Here is a 19,000-nt window from a genome sequence, read left to right on the forward strand (position 1 = left end):
GAAGCCCGCAACTAATTTTAAAAATAGGGTCGCTGAATTAAAGAGAAACTAACTGCGTCATAGCAACAGGAGTGCTGACTGACGCAAAAAAAAAAAAACAGGCGCATCATGTTAACTAGTAAAGTGATTAGGCAAATTGTATTAGATAACTTTTAATCTCACCAATAGGCTCCTGATTGCAGTTAGCGACTTTTCATTATCATCATTAGCCCGACTACGCCCCATGTAGGGCAAAGGCTGGTCCCATGTCTCTCCAGTAAACCCTCTTCTTTGCCAGCTGTAGTCGCCATATCCCAGCAAACCTCTTAATCTCATCCGCCCGCCTAACTTTCTGCTGCTTCCTCCTACGCTTGCTTTAAAATTAAAAAAAAAGAACTGAAAAGGCTGTTAATTACGAGCGGCTAAATGCGCTAGTTGCGATCAGGCACCTAAGGGTAACAGTTGAACAGTTTGGCTAATCAATTTGATGGCTAGCATGATTCGTCTGTTTTTGACACCCGCCAACCCTGATATTCCTGTGACACAGTTAGCGTCTCTTTAACTCGACCATCATATTTCAAAAATTAGTTGCTGGCTTTCCTGAAACACGCAGTATATGCCGTAGAGAAACCAGCCTAATCAAGTGATTGCCTCAAATTGGTGATGCAATGAACAGCGCTACGCGACAAAGGCTACAAAGTGAAGCATCGCAGTGTGCAGAGACGTGTCAGGTAGCGATCGATTACCTCAGCACGCACAACTGCGCTTAAAGGGGCTCTCAAAACGGGTTTTTAATAAAGGTGACTATTCATGTGATGTTCAAGGACGCCGCTTCCTGAATATCCTCCAGCAAGAATTTTTATTCGTTTTGCAGAAGCTGAGTTACCAGAAGTCAAAATTTGAATTTTGGAGGCTTTGGACCTTTTTCTCTCCTGTGGCCTTTTTTTTTTGCGCGCTCAAAGCTCGGCGTACTTCCGTCCGCTGCCGACGTGCGCTGAAATTTCTCGGAGAGGTGGAGGTTCTTGACCCGCCCGATCAGCTGCTTGACAGCGGCCATGGCAGCTGCTTGACGCCTGAAGGATTCTAGCCAATAGCCATCGCTGAACAGAATTAGCCAACAGAGCGCGATGCAGGAGGAGGCGAGCACGAACAAATCGCCGGAAAGGATTCCCTAGAGAGACAGAGAGAGAGAGAGAAAACTTTATTGTCAGGAAGATGGTCATCTTCAATGGTCACTCCAGCTGCTCCAGGTGGCCAGCAGTTTAAGTCTGTCGGCGACCTCCTGCGCCCTTACCGTGGCCCGGGAATGAACCTCCGGGTCCTGGCTGGCGAGAAGAGCTTCCCATTTTTCAAGCGCGGCAGATGTGACTATGTCTGCGGGAGGCGGATCCTCCGTGCAGTCCTAGATTATGTGGTCTAAGGTGTTAGACTCCCCGCACAGCTGACAATACGGATTTACCAAATCTGGAGAGATATTGAAATATGTCCGCGGGTTTGGCTGCGCCCGCGTTTGCAGCCTTATCCACGTGGTAGCCTGTTCGCGGCTGAGCGAAACGTGCCGAGGAAGCAGGCTCGCTCTAAGCTCCCTGTAATAGTTGGTTATGGCCTGATATGTAATTAGCGTCTCACCCCTGGGGACATCCGGGTCCGAGACCCCCTCACCGGCGCGGCTGAAAAAACCTGGAGCATACTGGTGAGCGACCTCGTTCCCTGGAACACCCGCGTGGGCCGCGACCCACTCTAGATTCACTTTCTTCCAATCTTTTGGCATCATACGAATAACTTTGCATGCAGTGGCGAAGATACGTCCCATCTCGAAATTGCGAAGGGCCGTTTTGGAATCAAAGAGAATTGTGCTGGTGCCTTTTTGAACGATCCAAAAGGAAAGGATATGCTTACTTTCGCGCGCGATTGTGGGTTCTCTGCTCCGTGGAGAGGTGTATTAGTTGGCTCAGGTGTTGATAACGAAAGAATTCATTTTAAAGATGAAGGCATTGACTGAGCCGTTTGTGTACTCCCCTCAAAAGGTGTTTCGGAGCCCCTTTAATAATCCAACGGCACACCCTCTAACCGTTCCCCTGGATTCCGCGAAATGTTTATTTCCCGCTTTGACTTAGTGTAATCCCTTCTCGATAACCACCTACCTACCGTGCTCGACCACGACGCCGCGATGTATTCTGTTTTCCTTCGTGCGTTGCACCGTGGCCGAGCGCCGCAGTAGAACTTTATCGGGCGTGATAAGCGCCCGCGTTATAGAGCGATGACGAAGTCGGTCCTCACTTGGGCTCACTCGAGGCCAGAGCGCGGTTTGAGATAGCGGCGCCGCGGTGCGGCCCTGCACGTGCTCCCGCTGCCGGATCCGTTGTCTCTTCACAATTGCTTATGCCTGCACGAGTAAAGAGACGATGGTGAATTTGTGTAGTTAGGCCAAATGCGAATTAGGTGCGCTAGCAGTTCTCTAGGCTTCTCTTCAGGTGTGCCGATCCAGTGTTCTCGGATGGCAGTTTTTCGGATGGCGATACTGGTTTAATGTTCATATATGTGGAATTTTTCATGGTGTTCATAAATAGATCCCTGTGAGTCTTCCTACCGCTACTAGCGAAGTGGTGCAGTGGTTAAGCGATGCGCCACTGCCATTCAATGGCAGGTGCTGCCATCTTTGGGGCTTGGGCTGCGATCCAGGTTGCTCTTCGAGAGCAGCCTCTCCCAATTAATTGAGCTGCCGCATGTGACACGGCGGACGGACGGACGGACGGACGGACAGACGGACGGACAGACGGACGGACGGACAGACAGACAGACAGACAGACAGACAGACAGACAGACGGACGGACGGACGGACGGACGGACGGACGGACGGACAGACAGACAGACAGACAGACAGACAGACAGACGGACGGACGGACGGACGGACGGACGGACGGACAGACAGACAAGACAGACAGACAGACAAGACAGACAGACAGACAGACAGACAGACGGACGGACGGACGGACGGACGGACGGACAGACAGACGGACGGACGGACGGACAGACGGACAGACAGACAGACTACTACAATTGGTAGGCCACTACAATTGGTAGCGCACTAAAACAATTCAGAAGGCTTCGAGGCCGTGATATTAAACGCAAAGTAAAGGTTAATGTTTGATTCGAGATTTTACCAATATGTTTTCAATTGTTCAAGTAGGAAAAGCGCAGCCCGTTTTCTCCATACTTGACTGTAGGCAGCAGGAGGACGCTTAGAAGACACGCACGTCAGAACTCGTGATGAATGGCATGTGTGGAAATGGCCTTTGTCCGTGACGCATAAGCGATTATTTGTTTCTCTGTCGCTTTTCTTCCTCATGAAACTATAGTTTGCATTTGCTCATAGCATACCTACGGGTTCGCCGCCGCCCCGTAGTTAGGCCTGCTGACTTCCGGGTGCAGGTCTGGTCGTAGTCGCATTCTGTGGAGCGCAGAGCTCCGTCCGACATGAACCAATCGCGCCGGTTCAGCCAAAGAGCTAGCGGCGGTCACACTGTGCTGTGCGTTGGGAAACAATCAGTCGCTGTGTGTGGCCGAGCAGATAAACAAGTTTGCGGTAAAGGGAGTTTCTTCGCGCCAAGCTCTGAACAAACCTGAAAGTACCGCCCTATAAGGGGAAGGGGTACAATGGTTGTTATGGTACGGATTTTCACCGATGCCAACGGGGCATTGCTGCCAACCTGCTATTTTTGCGTGACTCTGGACTCCAACAATAGAAAGTTAACTTAAAGAAACTACACCTCATGAAAAGTTTGTCAGAAACACAGAAAACGTAATTTTTCTGTTCATTAAAATATTTTAAAGATGACAAAGACAAAGCAGATGACTTGTTACAGCGAAGATGATGGTCCTGCGCGTCAGCCGCATTGCTATCGCCACGAGTGTCTGTGTCCAACCTGGTTGTCCTCACAATGTTCTCGCCCCTCTGCTCCCTTCCTCCCAGCTCTTTTCAATAAATCTCCGCCTTACATTATGTTATGTGTCGTTCAGAGTGTAAATTATAGCACAATGAATAATAAGGAAAGCAGCCTCTCCTGCACAAGGGAAGTACTACCGAGATTTTCAGAGCAACCAAGACACACACAAGGAAGAGGATAACCTTCAATAAAACGGAGAGTTAAGCTAGTTGGTATATACTGCTGGGAATAACAGGGCTGAGACGAGGGACAAAGAAGGAAGAAGACAACAGGACCGGCGCTGACTAACAACTGAAAGTTTATTAGAAAAAAAAACACGCAAAATATACTCGTTTCACAACCAGGAGCGCGTGCGCAACACCAAAAGCCACAGTGATACATCAATCAGTTGAACCAAGATACATTGGTTCACAGTCATGAACTGTTACCGAGGCTGTGCTCACGCACGAGTCAGTGTTTTTATGAATATGAAACGCTTCACTGATTTTCCTTGTTAGCTTATCTTTGTGTTTGTACAGGATCCTAGTTTTATTAAAAATGGGGGTACATGATTTTTCAGAAGATTGAGGTTGGTTATTCCGGGGACCGTTCCTGTAATGAAAAGCTAGATTTGAGGACGGATTCCCTTTCAAAGAAGTGTTGTGGTCTCTTAGGCAGGTATTCAAGCACCTTCCTGTTTGACCTATATAGGTCTTCCCGCACGTGAACGGCACTTCATACACAATCCCTTCAGCACAAGGGAGAAACCTCAGGCCATGCTTTATCTGGCACCCTCTTTTTGTTTTTCTTCGTTTCTTTTCCCGTTCCCTGGTCCTTCTATCTATAATGGCACATAATTTGCCGAGGTTGTTTGGTGCAGAGAATAGAACATCGATGCCATATCTGCTGCCTACTGGCTTCAAACGGTGTGATATTTGGTGAATGTATGGTAGAGCAGCAATTTTCTTTTTATCTTTTTTTAAAGGTTCCTGTTGATCATCTCTTTTGACATTTTTAAGTATCTTACTGCAAGCAAGTACTAAGAGATCTTCTGGAAAGCCCGCCAATCTTAGCCTCTGAATCTGCTGATTAAAACTTGTGCTGACAGCATGCACGCATGACTTGGCAATGGCAGCACCTAGGCAAGAAACTGCTATGCTACATTTAACAACCTTCGTATGCGCCGAACGAAAACTGAGCAAAGGCTTCTCTGATCTCGGTAGGAAGGAAAAACACACATTATCTGGCCTCGTTCCCAAACTTATATCTAAAAACTAAATTATATCTAAAAATCTAGCTCATACCCTTGAGGTTTTTCAAAGGTGAAAGTTAGGCCATGTGCTCTTCAAAAATCTTTAACACCGCATCGACCTGCCTATTGAAATCATCGTGTTGCACAAAAACAAGATAAGCATCCACATATCTGAACATTCGTTTTGTACTGACACCCAAATTACTTTCAATAGCTTTATCTACATAACTGAGAAAGATGTTACTTAGTAAAGAAGCCACTTTTGAACCAGTGCACACCCCCTGTTTTTTAGTGTACAAATTCCGTTCCCATTCAATAAATGTGGACTGAAGATAAAACGACAAAAGCTCCAAAAAGGCCCCCACAGACATCCCGCATTTTGAAATGAAATCGTTTTCGTCATTATCATCTTTTATACCCCTGGTAACATATCGTAGCAGGCTATTGTGCGGAAGTGAATGAAATAAGTCCTGAACATCTATTCTGAACATACTGCACAAACCCGGATTATGACACTTAAAATAGTCAACAACAGCCAGGGATTTGGACACAAGAAACGGATCATCAGTTGTTAGTGAACCAAGGTTTTTCTGTAAGAAACTTGAAATCTCATATTGTCATGGCTTGCTTGACGTAGAGGCAGGCGGCGAGCAGAGGTGGTGATAGCAGGAACACAAGAACACAGAAACACAGGCAGGTCCGCCAGCAGCAGCGTCGTCGTCGGCACGCGGCAATCGCGCTTCAACTTTCTCTTCGGTACACTACCTCCCCCTATAAAGAAGTATCGTCCCGATGCTAACCCGAGAGCAAAAAACACTTGGCGGAAAACCACATAGGGGTCCAGGAATCTTGCTGGCCGATAAAGAAGGCAGTGGGAAATGCAGGCGATTATCGCGTGTAATACGGCTTAAGCCGGACAACGTGCACAATTTCAGGGCGGGGGAAACGACGAGATGACGGTCGCATTCCTTCGGGCAGCACCTCGTAGTTCAGGTCACCGATGCGGCGAAGAACCGTATACAGGCCAAAGTAGCGCTTCATGAGTTTCTCGGAGACATCTCGACGGCGTACCGGCGTCCACACCCAGACCTCGTCCCCAGGGTAAAAATGGACGTCGCGTCGACGGAGATTGTACCGACGAGCGTCTGTATGCTGTTGGTGCTGGAGGCGGAGTAGAGCGAGTTGCCGAGCTTCCTCCGCGCGCTCGCAGACTAGACGGGCATCATCGACTACGTCGACAGACGGCTCGTGTGGGAACATAGCATCAAGCATCGTGGTGACCGGTCTGCCATGCACCAGTTGGAAAGGGGACATACCTGTCGTCTCCTGGACATATAGTAGATGAGTCCAAAGAGGTGGACTCCCCGTTCCACGTCTCCTGGACAGCGGTATTATACGCGAATGTAACGTAGGGCAGTACCTCGTCCCAACTGCGATGGGCAACGTCCACATACATGGCAATCATGTCAGCCATCGTCTTGTTCAGCCTCTCCGCCAGCCCATTGGTTTGCGAGTGGTACGCCGTAGTTCGGCGGTGGCTGGTGCAGCTGAGACGGAGGATCTCTTGTGTGAGCTGTGCCAGAAACGCGGCACGCCGGTCAGTGATCAAAACGGCAGGGGCACCATGACGGAGTAAAATACACTCAATAAAAAACTGAGCTGCGTCAGCAGCCGTCGCTGACGGAAGTGCTCGGGACTCGGTGTATCTGGTTAGGTAGTCGGTGGCTATGATAATGTACCTGTTACTCGACTTAGACGTTGGAAATGGGCCGAGAAAATCCATTCCGATTGTGTGGAACGGAGCATGCGGTGGGTAGAGCAGCTGGAGAAGTCTAGCTGGTCGTGTAGAAGGTCTCTTCCGCCTTTGGCACTCTCGACAAGTTTTTATGTAGTGACGGACGTACTTAGGAAGTTGCGGCCAATATACCTTTTTTCGAATACGTGCAAGTGTTCGGCTGTAGCCAAGGTGATCAGCTGTAGGATCACCGTGACAAACTTCGGTCACCTCGGCGCGCAAGTCTTCTGGCACAACAAGGAGCCATGACTTCGGGCTGCTGTCGAAGTTCTGCTTGTGCAATACGCCGTGCAGAATCCGGAACGTCGGCAGAATACGCAGGAAAATGCGGGGCACCACGTCTTTGTGACCTTCCAGGTGTGCCATCAGCTGACGAATCTGAGGATCATTGCGCTGCCGAGCAGCCATACCTGCCGTGTCCAATGCCCCAAGGAAGCCGTCCTAGTCGTCATTATCGCCCCCTGGCGCCGGATTCACGGGGGCTCGAGAAAAACACTATGTCTCGAGCCCCCGTCAGTCATTATGTTTGGGGCCGGATTTGTAGATGATGGTGACGTCGTACTCCTGTAGCCGCAGGCTCCACCGAACAAGGCGGTCTGCGGGATTCTTGAGATTGCCGAGCCAGCACAGCGAATGGTGGTCGGTATTGACGCGAAAAGGGCGACCGTACAGATAGGGCCGGAATTTGGTGATCGCCCAGATGACAGCGAGACACTCTTTTTCAGTTGTCGAGTAATTGCCCTCTGCCTTCGAAAGAGCTCGGCTGGCGTAGGCAATGACCCGCTCGGCGCCGTCCTGGAATTGCACAAGCACTGCCCCTAGTCCTTGGTTGCTGGCGTCCGTGTGGAGTTCAGTGTCGGCGTCTTGATCGAAATGGCCTAGCACGGGAGGCGCTGCAAGGGCGTGCTTTAATTGGGGGATGCTGATTGCTACTCCTCTTTCCTCTCCATCGGTTTACTGCTTTTACTTCTTTTATTTTTGTACTAATGAGTAGTTTTGATAATAATCCCATTTTTCCATGCGACGTTTCTCTATTGCTTCCTCTATACCGGCCGCTATTAGAGCTATTTGTTCGTCATTTAATTTTGCGTTCTCTTTTTGACTTCCCTGCATTTCTCTTTTGGGCAGCAATCCCAACTGTAGACTAATACGCTTATGATCACTTCCGAGGCTGTACTTCCCCTCTTCGTCCATTTCCATTATTGCAAACTTGCTATAGATACCCTGCGACATAAGGCATTAGTCAATGGTCGTTTGCCTGTTACGAGATTCCCATGTGATTAGTTCCTCAGACTTAGTTTCTCTATTTACAATAACTAGGTTGTATCGCTCACAGAGGTCTAGCATTAACTTCCGTTACAATCTGTGTATCCATCCAGATCCTCGATGTGGCCGTTCGATGTCGCCATGTAGCTCGCTCTGTAACAATACGGCGGAATGGAACATCGGGCTTATGCGTTTTTGTTGAAAAAAAATACATCCAGACAGTCGGCTTTAGCATTCTTAACAGACGAGTGGAGCTATTGTAGATTCATTTCCACCAGTAACGTCAAGGCTTATAGCTTTTGCTGTTTAACATTGGCAGGCAATGGTTTAAAGTTCTTTGCGATGGCTACTGTTGGCTTTTTCAGTCAACAGTTTTTCCGGGAGAATGACAAAATGCCCCTCTTTATCAGAAACAGTCAGCCCCAACTTTTCGGACTGCACGAAATTAACCAACGGCGCGAAGTTGAGATTTTTTTCCCCGCCCATCCTGCGTCCTTTTCAAAGCATCAACACATTCAATGACGCACCTAGGCCGCTCCTCCTGCCGGAAATGACGCGAGATGGACCTTCCAAGAGCCAATTTTTTCACTTTGTCGAGTGTGTGCTGGATGCAAAACTTCGGACCGAACTTCAGCGCTCCCTGGAACCTCTCTGGCACTCGCTGCCCACCCAACACCAGCAGCTTCCTTTCAGGATTTGTGGGCTTCTTTATCATAGGCAACCAAGGGCGAGACGAGTACCAAAGGAAATCTGTGCGCCTGTTTGCCACTTCACGCCACTCACGGAAGCACATCCTGGCCGCATGATACCCAAAGGCAGTCCTGCAAGTACTACCATAAATAACTCAAATTGGTCCACCGTCTCTTGATGATTCTCCATTTATACCTATGCTTTGTGAAGTTTATATGAAACGATTCAGGAAAAGTTCTGCCATCGACTACATATCTGTTTAGACGAGGTACCAGTACTGCATCTAGGCTGCATCTAGAATCATTAGTCATCCAGACGACGAAAGACACCTTGAACAGGAATCAAGGCTCTCTTCATCATATCTACGCAAAAATATTAGGAACAATCCTGAAGACTATATAATCCCGCCTTCTTCTTTGACAGTATTATTGTGAACAAGGGTCCCGTACGGGACCCGAAACATCATTTTCGTTTGTTTTTGACTTGGTCAGTGACCCAAACTTCACCCTGTTATTATGCTTAATCCTGACCAGACGGTATTCCGTTGAACGTTAGACTAATATTAAGAATGGGGTGAAGCGCATATGGCTGGTTCACTCGGGTCATGAATGGCAATTTGCAAATATCTCTCAAAAGGAAAGTATGCAACACTTGTATATTACCGCTACTCACCTACGCGGCACAAAAATGGAGGATAACGAAAAGGGTCTTATTATTATTATTTATTTATTGTCATTTCAGGTATATCTTCAATACACAAAGCTGTGCGGATCCACAGCCAAAGGCTAGTAACGGATCCATACACATAAATATGAAAGAGTGAGGCGGAATAGTGCACGCACGAACACAAGACCACACACTAAAAATGAAAAACAAACGACCACTCATTTCATTCATCTATATCATCACAGTAAACCAACCACTTGTTTACAGCAACATTGCACAATCAACAGTGTTGTGCAGGCAAACAGATACATGATTATAAAAATGACCTACCTTCTGGTATCTCATCAACCGTCCGTCTTTTCGCGGACGATTGCGTCATCTATCGCCGCATCAGCAACAGCAGTGACCAGACATTATTACAGCAAGATCTCAGCAGAATCCAGAATTGGTGCTCCGACTGGCTGATGAAGCTCAACGTTTAAAAATGCAAATTCATGCACATTTCACGCAAACGCTCCAATCTTTATTTTTCATACACCCTGAACTCAATAGCCTTGTCTCAAACTAATTCATACAGGTATCTCGGCATTGAGATAACGACCAATCTAAAGTGGGCAGATCACATAACAAAATTATGCGCTAGTGCTTCCAGGACACTTGGATTCATCAGGAAATCACTTGCCATGTCTCCCCCAGCCATCAGAGAACTAGCATATGTAACATATATTCGCAGCAAACTTGAATACGGCTCAACAATATGGAACCCTCACCAGGCCTACCTGATTGACTCACTCGAGGCCATCCAAAACCGGGCAGCACGTTTCATCACATCGCAGTACAAACCTCGGCTCAGTGTTACCGTCATGAAATCATCTCTGGGTCTGAAATCATTAGCGCTTCGCCGAAATCTTTCGATTCTCTGCCTCTTCCACAAACTGTACTTTAACTTTCCAGCCCTTCGGGAACACCTTCGGCGCACTGCGGTACGATCATCTGGCCGCTTATTTAATTCTTTTAGCATACAGGGCTTGCACGGCTCTACCAATGCATTCATCAAATCGTTTTTTCCTTGTGCGATCGAATTCTGGAATAACCTGCCCGAAAACATTGTTGTTGAGACAAATCCTTTCAACTTTAGGCAGCTACTCATCGACCATTTCAAAGAATAAAACTTTCCTATACCTTGTGTCAACTATGATGCACTGCAAAACAATCAAACACTTTATTGGACACGTATTTCTGTAGTGTGTATTTCTTTGTGCTTCTTTTTCACATTTTCTTTAATTGACTACATTAATTTGCTACTCTTTTGCTTCGACTAGTTTTCTCTATTTTGTCTGCCTTGTCATATGTATGACCGTCGGACACTTTGTATCCCCCCCCCCCCTTATGTATGGTCCCAACGGGACCCTTAAGGGTTAATAAATGATGATGATGATGATGATGATGATGATATGCACTTCATACACCACAAACAAAATACACTGTATAATCCACATAGCACACATGTTAACTAATAGAGTTAAATCACATAGCCTATGAATAAATGCCATTTACTAATTGTTTGCATAACAACCGCGTGGTTAAAAATCAAGCGCTAAATTATTATTTTTAGTGTTATTGCTTTAGAACTATAGAAAGCAGGAAGAATGCCTAGGGAAACATCATTCCAAGCTTTCGCATTTGTGTACCTCAGGCGCCGGTGGCCATAGATGTTATGAGAGGGAGGTTGAAAAAATTTGCCTTCCGACACTGCGCGTGAATTTTTGTGAGGTGAAGAAAACATAGTTGGCGGAAAGGGAGCCTGGTTGTGTATTATCCTGTATGCCAGTAAAGTGGTGCGGTAATTACGCAGTTTAAGTAAGGGCATTATTTTGTAGTCCATAAACAGCGGTCCCGACGGGGTGCCAGGTGTTGCCGAGTTAACAAACCGTAAAGCTATCATCTGTGATATTACGCAAGATTCAAGATATGTACGATAGGTAAATCCCCAAGCCTCAATGCAGTATGCGATATGTGACTGAAATATGCAAAAACTAATTGTCCTTAAAGTTGCCAGATCAACATACTTTCGTGCTTTTGTCAGAACGAAGCACGAATATGACAGCTTTTTACAGAGGTGATCTAAATTCGGTTTCCAGTTTTATTCACAGTCCAGTGTAATGCCCAGGTGAGGAACTGTTAACACTTGTTGCAATTCTTGGCTGCCTAGCTGTGTATGGCAAGGCAGCATATTCTTGCGCCTATAAGCTGATTTAAAGATAATGTATTTAGTTTGGCAGCATTCAAACATAGTTTTATTTTTACAAAAGCTACTCATTTAAATACTGAAGCTCTTTGTTTATTATGAGTTCCGCTATAGTTTCACTTTTAGATGTTACTAAAATAGCTGTATTGTCGGCATACATTACAGCGAGAGCACTAGTTAAACAGTCCGGCAAGTCATTTATATAATGAGCAAAAAGCAAAGGTCCCAGAACTGAGCCTTGTGGTACCCCCCTGCGAATCGGCAGAAGGCTAGAAGCTTCCCCGTCAACAATTACGCACTGTTAACGACCACATAAATAGCTTTTAAAGAAATCAATAACTATACCCCTAACTTCATAGCTTTAGAGTTTTGCACAAAATAATATGATCTTCAGTATCAAATGCTTTTTTAACGCCTAAAAATACTCCGATTGCAATGTTGTCGTTATCAAGAGCTTCATTAATACTTTTGCACAGAGATAATATAGCGGTCGTCTTTGACCTGTTATATCGAAAACCATGCTCGTTAGGCTAAAGAAGGTTATTCTTCTCTAAGAACAGCTTTGCACGACGGGCTAGTAATTTTTCAAACAGAGTATTAACGCAACTGAGAATAGAAATTGGTCTACAATTTCCGAGCTCAATAGGATCGCCATGTTTCAATATCGGTATAACTTTGGCAACCATTAACGTATCAGGGTAACTAGCAGAATAAAATGCTTTATTTATTTGTGACGCCAAATTTCGCCGAAATGTACTGATGTTGCAATTAATAAATGAAAAAGAAATTTTATCACTGCCCGTCGTCTTTCCTGACTCAATTAATTTAACAGTACTTATGACCTCATCAACAGTTACATGTTCTTAGACGAAACAAGATTCTTTCCGCATTGGCATAATAACATTAATATTTACGGGTATAGTGGACTGTAGGTTATTGCCAACTGAGTAGAAATAATTATTAAAGCTATCAGCAATAGGAGTTGTTAGTGGAGAATAGTCGGATGTGGGCAGTGCTCTTTTACTGACGGAGGGTTAAATAACTGAATTGATAATATTCCAGATCTTTTTAGAATTATTAGCGCAAAATGCTTTTCTGGTGTATGCAGCGGTATGTTGCATAGTGAGGCTCTTCTAGTGAACATTTGAAACTTATTGCGTACGCAATGCCATTCATTCTCGTTTACGCTATAAATTTTGGAACTAAATAAAAATGAAAGCATTTTAAGCTTAGCCAACGCATATTTACGCGGCGCGACTCCGCGCTGGATGTTAACTGCTGTGCATGCCGGCGGCCGCTCAAAACAAAACCAGTTTCACCGCACTCCAGGTGGATGCCCCTGATGTTTTTGTACTGAAAAGTCCTTTGGCGGATTCATTAAAGTTTCTACAGTTCAAGCTTCAGGGTCACTGAGTACGAATTAAGTCCAGAATACACAGGTGTGTGAGAAGAAGGCTTGAAGTGATGAAAAGCCCGTGTACCTTTTACAGGTACCGTTCTATCAAACCGGTTAGTGAATTCAGTTTATTTGGGATTTCTTGTGGCAGCCAGAGCTCTAAACAGCCTACGTGTTTTTGTTCGCTAATGATAAGAGCTGATGGGCGAAATCAATATTGACATTTGTATGGACACGGAAACGTAGAACAACATTTTACCTTGCATTGATTTGTTTCCTTTACGAGTACTACCAAACTCGCTAAGCGGGAAACCCTGTTTAGCTCAAAGCATGCAGCATCACTATCATCATCATCAGCCTGACTTCGCCCACTGCGGGGCAAAGGCCTCTCTCATGTATCTCTAAACAACCATGTTATTTGGCAGCTCCATCCACCATTTGCTTGCAAACTTCTTAAACTCATCCGGCCACCTAACTTTCTGCCGCCCCTTGCTACGCTTGCCTGCTCTTGAAATCCACTCCGTTATCCTTAAGGGCCAGCGGTTTTCTTGCCTTCGCATTACATGCCCTGCAAGCCAATTTCTTTCTGTTGATTTCGACTAGGATGTCATTAACCCGCGCTTGTTCCTTCACCCATTCTGCCCGCTTCCGGTCTATTAACTTTACACCTACATAGCTCGCTCCGTTGTCGTTAATTTGAGCTGCATGCTTTTCGTTAGCCTGAACATTTCAGCCCCGTAGGTGAGTACCGGTAAGACACAGCTGTTGTGTACTCGATCGATGTTCTATACACATCAACGGTCCCTACCTACAAACATTGCAAGTCGCACGCAGCGCAGTGGTTAAACGTACAACGCTCGGCGCTCAGTTTTCTTTCTTCAGCCAAGAGATAATGCAGAAACGTGAAACAAACAACCGCTTCTACAAACGACAGGACTTCTCTTATGCAAAGCCTAGCCTGTTTTCGAGGAAAGTTTGTTTGTTTTGACCTTTAAGCTTCTACCACCTGCTTGCTTGAGCCCTTACAAAACACCATAGAGACAGGGGGATGACTTCCTACGCATTTTCTATCAGTTCAAAAATAACAATGCACAAACAAGCCTGCAACATTTGCCTACTTGAAACATTATTTTGCCATTTTTTTCTAATAGCGGTGAAATGTGAGTTGCTGGGAAAGGGTGAAAGCTCGCAAAATTGAATGTATGCATGTATGATAGACACAGCTGCGCCAAGCGAAGCATTGTTGAGGAGAAAGCGATCTCCATGTGGCCTTTTGGGTGCATCACGCTCAACGACGGATCTACCTTGGAAAAGAAAAAAAAGAACAATGCAGTTTTCCTCCGCAGGTTTCTATAGTGTTGAAAAAGTGAGCGGCGAATAAATTCTGTATGCGGTGTCTCTGCGAATGTTTCAGATGTATACGCTTTTTTTGCAGGTTCGTTCACGTTTCTAGAAATTAAGCTCGACTTATCGCCGGGTACATAACGCTAAATGATTCGCATCGGTTAAGTGGTGCACGCATTTAGCCACTGCTGACAGAAAACTGAGGGGCAGGAATCAAGGAAAGAAATGTATTATTTTGGGATTTCACAAAGCCGTCGTTGACTTGAGGAGTTTTGAAAAACGTTTCTAAAGGGCTCACCCAAGGTCATTGGGAGACAAGGTGTTAGTACTTACTCAAAATCCTGAGAAAGATATCGATGAGCATTTATATGGGCCTTCATGTTTCTTTGCATAAAATGTAATTAAAAAGATAAAGGGATCGAAATGCGTTTCAAAACTAAGCAAGGGCGAAAGGAGACGCTCGGTTTTCTTCAGAGAGTAAACTGTTCCTCAATCAACCAATTGAACTGATGTCTGCAAAAGCTGCGACTTTCTTCTGTTCAAAATATTAGGTCTTATACATTTCGGCTCAACGATACTTCAGGTAATCAATAGTTCCAGAAACACTATCAACTGAAGAATTAATACAATCTGAGGCTAAAATGACGCCGCCGTCGAAGCATGCGGATCAATTGCTCTGATGTTTCCTTCGCCATTCATCGGATGCCAATAGTACGAAGTTTTCTGCACATTATTAATGCGACAACATTTAGGCGTTCGTCATCCTATTTCCGGTTTTTATGCGCAGAAATTCTGCCAGCTGAGTCACGTGACCTCCGATGACCGATCAAAGTATCGTCGTGTAAAACGTCATGTGACCTTGTGACGTCATCACAACCTGCCCTGCATCGCCAAATTCAATCCACTTGCCACCTGCCCACCGTAGTACAGCGCATGTGCTTGACGAGAGCTCGGGAAGACCAGGCTGGGCCTCACAAGCCCCACCGGTCACAGAGTTTAAAATAGCCACCTGCTCGGGCAGTGGCGCACCACTCGCCCGCTGCACCACTGCGCCAGTGGGGTATGAAGACTGCCTGCGATCTACGCATGAAATTGAGAAAGTCGTGACGTCATCAGCACCGCGTGACCCCTCTTGGAGCGATTATAGGGCCGAGCCAAATTTAAAAATGTGAGGTCCTCCAAATTTCAGATCAAGGCCCTCCCCAAAAAATTTCAAGTGACCCTCAAATTTTTCGAATTAAGCCTACCCCAGAAAATGAATTAGGGTGAATTAGTGAATAGAACTTGTACAATCCAATATGATAATCCAATAGAAGGAGTCGCGTCAACCAGTATGAGGCCGGAATGAGGGAAACATCAGCCGATTTATGGGCAGTAGTGATAGGGCCCGATGCGCTGCCATGAGCTTGCCGGAACAGACTCGCGAAGACTTGAGCACGAGGAGGAGGCCCAACCAGGATGCTCCTCGGTGCCGTCTTCATCGGCGGTCGCTGCCATCTGTGCTGCGTGAGACCGGTGCTGCTGCTACAGCCCCCCCCCCCCCCCCCGCTAATGAAGGAACCCGATGGAGCTGGGAGCCGGAACAAGACATTTCGCTCCTCTGGAGTATCAGGAGAAGATAGCGTAGATTGACAGGAGGCAGCTTGGGACAGGGAAACCGCAAAGGAAAGTGCACTGGTTAGAACGTCTGCTGTAAAGGCTGGATTCAGGCGGTCGATACAAATGTAGTCAGGACGTCCGTGAACGTCCACGATAAAAATCTTCGACTGTCGTTCGGCAACACGGGAGGCGCCGTCGTAGGGACGTTGTAGCGGTTTGCAGACCGGATCTCGCCGGACGAAAATTTGAGTGCAAGTCGCAAGCTCAGGAGGCACATGCGAAGGTGGACGAGTCTGCTGTGAGGTGCAGGAGCTCTGAGATAACGACAAAGACTGAGCAGCTCCGTTTTGTAATCGGTGGGACCAGGGCTTGGAGTCGAAACAGTAACGTCGTAAAATTCACCAGGAAGACGCAGGAGTGAGCCGAAGACATGTTTTGCCGGAGTGCAACGGAGATCTTGTTTTGAAGTAGCCCGGAGGCTAAGCAGAACAAGTGGTCGGGATGTAGTCCAGTGAGTGGTATCCAGTGCTTTGTGGGTTCCCTTTAGCGAACGATGGAGCCTTCCCATCATGCCGTGGGCGACGGTATGGTAAGCGGTAGTGCGAACTCGAGAAGTTCTAGAGTCATAAGGCTCTTAAAAGCGGAAGATTCAAACTGGGAACCACGTTTGTTGGCTACTGTCCTGGGAACTTCGTATCGTGACACAGCCGGCGACGAAAGTTCTGGCGATAGTGTCACTGGTGGCATCCGGTAGAGGAAAAGCTCCCGCCCGCGAGTAAAACGATCGATGCACGTAAGCAGATATCAATATCCAGCAGAAGGTGGCCAAGGCCCGAAGACATTGTTAGGGCCGTAAGCTTGGACAAAGATGATGACGAAGCATGGTGCTTGCCTTAGTAGTGGATGAAGAGGACGAAATGTATTCCGGCGCTGGCCCTTATTCTATGGCTCCTCTGCTGTCTCTTTCTGTACATATAAATCCCCTCTGTAAATATATATACTATATCCGTTACAATATCAATCGTGGACGTTCTCGAAACGTGCTGATGGCGGAGGGACCAACGCGAATGTAGACGTCGTGTGTCACTTTGTTTTAGATGGACCAGGCAGGTACGGGCCCAGGAGCGCGCGTCATTGTTGATGCCAGGCCAGACGTAACGTTTTGCGATGAGATGATGCGTGACGCGAATTCCAGGATGGGACAGACCATGGACGGCATTGGAAACAAGGCGACGAAACGCTGAGGGGACGAGAGAGCGGAGAGTGCGTGTCGCAGTGTCGCAAAAGATGGGGGCGGGGCACGAAGGAAGAACTTCACGAAGAGCCAATAAGCCGGTGACCTTGAGAAGGTCCTTGATTTCCGCGTCCTGGTACTGTGCTGTGGCGAGGGTGGCAAACACGATGTTGGCTGACGAGGCGGTAGAAGTGAGGGAAGCAGTGACACGTCACAGTGCGTCATCTGGGGCATTGTCAAGGCCTTGCACATGTCTGATGTCTATCGTTAATTCCACCGCGTACGAGAGATGGCCAATTTAACGTGGCAAGAATTTACTGTTTCCCGACGTCATGGCAAAAGTGAGTGGCTTATGGTCGGTAACAGTTTGAAACTGCTGACCCTCGAGGAGGTGATTGAAATGGAGAACGGACATGTAGATGGCTAAAAGCTCACGACCAAAAATACTATGGCAGCTTTTTGAGCAGGGCAGAACTTCCGGAAGAAAAAGGACAGAGGGCTCCGCGTACCATCCTCGAGCTGGTGAAGTACAGCTCCAAAGCCATTGTCGGAAGCCTCGATTATGAGGCGTAGCGGTGCATTAGGACGCGGATGGGCTAGACGAGCAACATCGGCTATGGCTTCACTTTGGCATTTTCGAAAGACCATGTAAGTTCTGCAGAGTTGGCTTTCTGGCCTTGAAGCATGTCCGCCAATTGTTTGAGGAGGGCTGCGCAATGAGGGATAAAGCCGCGCTAAATGTTGGTAAGGCGAAAAATTTTGCGGAGTTTACGGATTGAACAAGGCTGCGGAAATTCTTGAATGGCCTTGACTTTTGATGGAAGAGGATAGATACCCGAGCGGTGAACACGGTGGCCGAGGAAGTCGAACTGCGGCTTGCCGAAGTCACACTTGGCCTTGTTGATGATTGGGCCATATTCAGAGAGATGCATGCTGGAAAAGCTGTTGGAGGTGTTGGATGTGCTGCTCACCATCGCCGCTGAAGAAATGGAGATCATCGATGCAGGGTGGAGCACACCGACTCGACTCTTCCCCGAAGGTGTGGTAGTACTAGAACTCGCCGCCTTGAGCAGGTAGTGTTGGACTACGGCGGTCATGTGACGTCTGACAGCGAGAAGTGGAACGGGCATGAACTGATGACCTGGTCAGATGGACGGGCAAGCTGGGCGTTGAACTCGCCACGGAGGCACTGCATGTCCAATCAAGAGGGAACAGGTAACGGCGGGGTGTGAGGTCGCGAGACAGCGCCGAAAGAAACGGGCGAACAGAAGGTGTCCATTGCGTAATCCGCAAGCTAGGCGAGCTGCTCCAAAGACGAACCATGGGCGGCGAAGAGCACCATGTGGACTCACGATGGCAGGTGCTGAAGGAACAGCTCACGCAGGAAGGCTTGGTCGAAGGTGACAGCCTTGTCACCTAGAAACTGCTGGGACCGCCGCATCAACTGTGTAGGCTTGTGGTCCCCATTTCTTCGAAGGAGATTAGTTTTGCATCCGGCTGTGCTCTGATGCTCTGACGCAGTTGCTCGCTTGATGAGCGCAGCAGCCAACGTGTCTAACGGCGCCGAGGCAGGTGTCGTTATGAGGAAATCGCGTACCTCGGAGG

At 47.2% G+C, this 19,000-nt stretch overlaps 1 protein-coding gene across 1 annotated transcript in view; it reads right to left on the minus strand.

Moving 5' to 3' along the window:
- LOC144102151 (uncharacterized) overlaps positions 1-18,369 on the minus strand; it is a 35,712-nt gene extending 17,343 nt beyond the window's left edge. Inside the window, exons 1-4 of the mRNA XM_077635467.1 lie at positions 18,231-18,369; positions 17,502-17,569; positions 1,274-1,381; positions 952-1,150 (exon numbers count right to left, since the gene is read on the minus strand). Of these exons, the coding sequence (XP_077491593.1) occupies positions 952-1,150; positions 1,274-1,381; positions 17,502-17,569; positions 18,231-18,369 (514 nt within the window). The remainder of the gene's footprint in view (positions 1-951; positions 1,151-1,273; positions 1,382-17,501; positions 17,570-18,230) is intronic.
- Positions 18,370-19,000: the final 631 nt, after the last annotated feature.

Source organism: Amblyomma americanum, chromosome 8, assembly GCF_052857255.1.
Source record: "Amblyomma americanum isolate KBUSLIRL-KWMA chromosome 8, ASM5285725v1, whole genome shotgun sequence".
Taxonomy (NCBI): Eukaryota; Metazoa; Arthropoda; class Arachnida; order Ixodida; family Ixodidae; genus Amblyomma; species Amblyomma americanum.